This window comes from Nelumbo lutea, chromosome 8 (genome assembly GCF_056320005.1).
Source record: "Nelumbo lutea isolate HS-2025 chromosome 8, American lotus-T2T, whole genome shotgun sequence".
NCBI classification, from domain to species: domain Eukaryota; kingdom Viridiplantae; phylum Streptophyta; class Magnoliopsida; order Proteales; family Nelumbonaceae; genus Nelumbo; species Nelumbo lutea.
In genome coordinates, this window is record NC_142691.1 from 56,292,842 (window position 1) to 56,298,841 (window position 6,000).

The following is a 6,000-nucleotide window of genomic DNA, read 5'->3' on the forward strand; positions in this document are numbered from 1 at the left end:
GGGGGTTCATGAGAAGGACAGCTTGAATTCTGTGGAAAAATCTTCAACCATTAAAGCATCGAAGGGCGTGGTTTTGACAGTATAGCAAGTTTTTGAGAAGAATGTGGTTCTAGAATTTGAAAGGATTAATGATAATCATGGGGAGAAGAAAAAATTTGAGGTAATTCCCAACACAGTCAAAAGATTTAGACACCAAAAAATAATAATAGTCGAATTATGCCAGTCTTGAAGGTTTCTGCTAGGTTAAGGGGAGGCTTGTTTTAGGTTGGAGATGACAGGAGGGTGAAGAAGACAAATAGTCATGGAGAATAAAAAAAAGGTGGTTAGTTTTTCAAATGGTAGACTAAAGTGAATGGATTTTGTTTTCTGTACATAGGAAGGGGAAGTGAATGGGTTTTGTTTTATGTATTAAGAGGACTGTCTAAATTTGTTCCAAGTTGAGATGGGGGGTAAGTCGGGTTTTGGGCATTTCTTTTGAGCTTTGCTTGTGGCTGGCTGTGAAAGTCTTGTTGGGTCTGTTTTGTAGTAGGTTCTTTTGTTAGTTTTTTGGATGGTTTGGTTGTTTATTGGTGTTGGGTGATGCCTTGTCACCTTTTTGTAATAATTTTTCTTTAGTTTAAGAATTTTCCTTCTTTATTTATCTTCAAAAAAATCAGTAAAGGTATTAATTAGTTTGGATGGGGTTGAAGGATGATTTAGGGACTAAAGGTAGAGATTGGGTAGGTCAGGAAGGATTTCGGGGTTTAACTGCTAGAGAATTTGCATATTTGTTCCCAAACCGCTGGAGAATTAATTAACGCGGGAAGTAACTATAGAATTCACAGAAGCATTTATTTTTCTGAATTGTTCATTCATTTCATTTTAAATAAGTCGTATCTTGCTCAGACCAATAAATAGAGCTGAGGTTATAGTTGAAGCTGCCAGTAGAAAAACGAAATAACTAGTTAGGGTAGGCAGTAGCCAGGTCAAGGGTTTTGGTTTTCTAATTTAATGATAAAGTGGTGATTGGTGAAGGTCCAGCTGTATCACTCATCCTTCCAATGATAATTTTTATTCTTCATCCACTGGTAAGTTTGAATATCACAAAGAGCGTCATCATCATCATCGATCTGGAAACCATTAGTCCTGTTCCACCATGTTATATTATCGACCTGGAAACCATATCTCATTACTTCAGTCCATGTCCTTTTTGGCTCATCACAGATGACTTCTTTTCACTATTGCTTTAGATGGTCTTCTCTGCACGTGTCCTATAACCATGCTGGTCTATTTTCCCTCATTCATTTTATTCCCTATTGATGCTACTCCTCAATTTCTTCAAATAAGTTTATTTCTTCAAATGTAGATGGTCTTCATTTAGTCTACATTTTAATTTTCCCTATTGGAGCTATTCCTATGTAGTTTTTCTACTCCTATGTTTCATCAAATATTCACATTTTTTGCCACACTCAATTTTTTGGACATGATGTTTCTTGCGTGTCCAAGACTGTGCTCAATATCCCAAAGGACATGGCAACCTTAATTCGTTAAGGATGGAAGCTTACCTTGAGTGGTATCTCCCTCCGCTATTATGACTTGTGTAAACCAAACCGCAAAAGGAAAAAAGACTGGATATTCTGATGGTTTCTGAAGGCTGCTTTTGTCTGTGAATTACTCAGATGACCAAGGCTGCATTTATCAAAATTCAATGAGAGTACTATATCTAGCCTCATAGATGTCATCCATGCAAAACATCTTCTCTTCTTGATGTAATGAGCAATCCTCATAGTAGCGTATCTGGATTTTTTTTTTTTTATAGATGTTAATGTCTTTGTGCTGGCAATTGCCTGTCTAAAATTCATGCTTAAGTGGGCCATCAATCAGACAATTACCTATGTGGGCCAGGGATTTGGCCATAAAAATTTGCTTAGATTGTCCCCTGAGTCTGTTATGTCGGCTGACTTGTCAGAGATGAGGAAAGACTGCAGTGATCTTTATGGGGCAAAAGATGGTGCTGTGAATTCCGAGGAATTTGATGATTCAAATTAAGGTATTGAGATGTTGGACCCCATAATTGTTATCCAAGTGGTTGTTTGAAAATTGGGAGTGGGTTTATGGAGGAAAAAGGTGCAGCATAATTGAAGTAGAGAAGTTGATAAACCTTTGGTAAAGTTGAAAAAAAAAACAGAGGTTCAAATAATGGTCACATAGTTCATGTTACTGAAGTTTTTAATCAGATGAAAGATGGTCTTTTAGGAGCTGGTCCTTGTAGCAAGTTCAAGAGGATCTAAATGAGAGGGGGTGAAGGCCAAAAATAAAAATCAAAGCTCTATTAGGAGTAATTCTTTGGATATGTTGAAGAGAGAAAGGTGAGGAAGATGAAGATGGGACTAAATTCTGATGTTCAAAAGGATGATGTCAATTTGAGAGAGGAAAAGTTGCCAGGGGCTGAATGTGAAGACAAGGAAGAGGAAAATGAGGAGATGACAATGTCAATTTGGGGTTATTTCTTCTGGGAGGGGAAGAATTTGCAAGAAATACTTTTTTTGCCGGGAGGGGAAGAATTTGCAAGAAGTACTTTTTTTGGATCTGGGAAAAATGTATGGTTTGAATGTGAATGGTTCTGATGCAGAGGTTTGATTTGTAGATGATGGTTGTATGGGTTGTGATTGGGGCTGGTAGTGTAGGGGGAGAATTTTGGGTCTCTTGTGATGGTTTTGGATCCTGGCAGAAGGTTCTGTTTGTTTAATGTCTGGGAGGGGGAAACACCTGTGTTTTAAAAAAGGGATTCAGGTGGGTTCTGGTGAGTGGGATATAACTTATTGGTATGCTTTCTTTCTGTAGGTGATATCACCTTTCTTAGTAATCTCTTTTTATTTCTTAATAAACTTTCTTTTTTATTTATTTCCAAAAATTATGCAACCTACCCTAGAATTCCAAGATGCCTGGACAAGAAATTGGCAATGTTGGAAGAATTTTGTAGTCTTTTAGCTTTTCTTAATGTAGGGCAAGTAGTTCTTTTTAATTCTGATTGATTTGTATACGACTTTTTTTTTTCAAGGAAAAATAAAGTATATTGCATTGTACTTATGGTTCTTATCATTGTACTTGCAGAGATGGAAACCTGGTCGGCCCAAACTTGGGCACAGAAGTAACTAGTGATGTCTCTTCATCTGGACCAGTACAGTTGGCAGATCTGCAGAGAATATTAAGTAGCATTGGACCTGCAGGTATCATGTTTGCTGAAGGACTACTCTTGTGCCCAGCCTTGCAATGTTTTGATTACTGATAGTGCTATTATCTGCTTGGTTATGTAGGTGCTGTTGGAGATGAGGATGCAGGTGCTATTCCAATTGTCTTAAACATGAAAGAAAGCCACTAAGACCATAGAGATGGTCTGCCAATAGCATGGTGATAATACATGCGGCTACTCATCTGGAATTTTGGAACTAGTAATTTACCTTATTGGTCCCTCCTAGTAATCTTGGTCTCAAGGTCTTCCTGATGAAATGATCCTAACCATCTAACAATTAAATAGCAGGTTGGGGTCTGTGTTGACCCCCAATTACCTTCCCCCCAGAATACTCTGACTATTGAGTTCTTTTGGCAGGTCAGAAGAAGAGATGTCAAGTCAGATGGTTAGGATCATTCAGTTAATGAGTTATAGGTTGGAAGATCTCTCAGCAAAGTTCCCAATTAGTAGTCGTACTTCATGTAAGCCATGTGGTTGGTAGACTGTAAATGCTGTCTATCTGATACTTAGGGTTATCTTGAGTTTCCTACAGTTATTATCTTGGTGGGGTTCTTTTCCTGTCAGATCACTGAACATCATTTTTTTTAACTAGGTTTGGGATTAGGAGATATTCTTAAACCTGAATTAATCTTGCCTTTAATTGAAACATTGCCTTTGGAACAGCGATTAGCATCATATTTGCCTGAGGTAAATTGATAAAACAACATTTCTCTACCTGATATTCCTCTATATTCCCCCTCCCTTTGGTGGGGGTGTATCCTGTAGTTGTAACCGTGTTGAGGTTGCAGGGCCAATGGACTCCTGAAGATTTGATTGAGTTGCTACAAAGTCCCCCTTTTCGCCAACAAGTAGAAGCATTTACTTATGTGAGAAACATTAACATCCTTTATTTTGGTTATTTTTCTCCTTACTCTTTGCTATCCAAATAAAATCCAGGCCAGTTTACAAAATGCTCTTGTTTTATAGGTGCTTCGGACAGGACAGATAGACCTGTCTCAGTTTGGGATTGATCCAAGTAAATGTAAGAACGAAATCTTAGTCTACCCCTGAATGCTTTTTCTTTTGTGCTTGTAGCTTGCTTTTCTTATATGCCTCTTGGCAGGTCCTTTGTTCTTATTACAGTATCAGATAGGCATGCTTTTTTCTAAATGTTACAATATCACATCAGTCATTAGGATGTCAACCATTTATCAGAAACCGAGTCTTCCCCATGTATTTCGGTTGTTATTTTATAGTCAATGAAGTTTCTCTGAAATTTTAGGATCTATTTAATTTGCAGGGATAGGGGTCTGGAATCTGAATCAGAATAGCCATTGCAATTATGGCATTCCCCCATTTGAGGGAATGACCATCCCTCCTCCCTTGGGATTGAGAATCCATTCCAACTGATTCCAATTCCTGTCTGAACCAACTGACAAGGGGAATAGACCATTCTGATTCAAATTCCAATAGATTTCGATTTCGGTTCCAACTTCAAACCAACAGGCCCATAGTTCTGTTCAACTCATATCATAGTCCAAGTGTTTGTCGACATTCTCGTTTCCTTTGTGCAGATAAATTCACTGTTCTGTCTTTTCTTGAGGCACTGGACGACACTGTCACCAAAGCTTTAGAATCTGAGGCGGCAAAGCAAGATGAGAACAAAGACTTAAGATCTCAAAGTTGTAGTGGGAATGATGCAATGGATGAAGGTCAATAGTGTAACTTACGTTTATTTATTCCCATTCCCCCCGTCATTCTTCACATTGGAGTTTAAATTTGGATGCTGAAGCTAAAATTGGGTTTTGCTCATTTCATGAAAAAAAATGGGTAACTGGAAAAGCATTGATGGTGTCATTTCTTGGTCAAATATTTTGTACACATTAAACTAATAAATTTTTCTTGTGGTTCTTTATTTTTGATTTACGGTTTCAGATGTTGTAATGTACTAGTATCTCATAGTTCATCATCGACTTTGGGTTTGATTAGTTTATATTTTATTTATATTATATACTATTTTGTCTTTATTTTAGTTTTTCTTTCGAGTGGGGCATTGGGGAACACTGATACATGGGCTACGCCAACAAAGGGTTGTGACCTCCGCCCTCGCCACTGACCATGTGATTTTTTATTCAGAGAAGGGGCTTTAGGCTCCTGCTGCAAAACAAAACAATGTTAAGTCTGTTTTCTCACGTGGTAATGGCTCACGTTTTTATTGTCATAGTGACACTCTTTGAATTATTATTAGGGCAAAATTCTTAATCTATTTTTATGGTTTAGTTAATTGATTAACTCTACCCTTATTGTTTTATATATTGTCTTAGAATACCCATTAAGTTTTTTTTTTTTGACAATTATTTAAAATCTCCTTGTCATTAACATTCGATAACGGAAAGATGAAAAAGATGATTTTACCAATTATTCTCCAAATTTTCAAAATTGAATAGGAGGCGGGGATTTAGGAATGTGATTCTGTTCTTAGATTATAGTGCTTCAGATTTACAAACAACTGCCGTTGGTGGATGGCTCGACTTTCAGGCTAGTAGTGCTTCAACGGTTCAGGGGGGGGGGGGGGCAGTTTAGGACGACTCCACCCCCTGAACTGGTCAGACCCCCGGTACACCCATTGTAGGGGCATATCGGAGGGGTCCCAGAATGATATAATCGGCCGATATGGGCTGATACTTTGAACCTTGGGTAGAGTTAGTCAATTAGCTAAACCATAAGGGTAGTTTAAGAAATTAGCCCTTATTATTATTGCTTTTCATGGAGTTTCTTAGCTTCTTTTA

General features: G+C 37.8%; 1 protein-coding gene across 1 annotated transcript in view; it reads left to right on the top strand.

Annotated features, from left to right (window-relative positions):
- RPN13 (regulatory particle non-ATPase 13) overlaps window positions 1-5,220 on the top strand; it is a 41,253-nt gene extending 36,033 nt beyond the window's left edge. The window contains exons 9-14 of the mRNA XM_088957594.1: window positions 3,094-3,209; window positions 3,297-3,320; window positions 3,825-3,919; window positions 4,021-4,098; window positions 4,199-4,253; window positions 4,786-5,220. Of these exons, the coding sequence (XP_088813720.1) occupies window positions 3,094-3,209; window positions 3,297-3,320; window positions 3,825-3,919; window positions 4,021-4,098; window positions 4,199-4,253; window positions 4,786-4,931 (514 nt within the window). The 3' untranslated portion in view covers window positions 4,932-5,220. The remainder of the gene's footprint in view (window positions 1-3,093; window positions 3,210-3,296; window positions 3,321-3,824; window positions 3,920-4,020; window positions 4,099-4,198; window positions 4,254-4,785) is intronic.
- The last annotated feature ends 780 nt before the right edge of the window (window positions 5,221-6,000 follow it).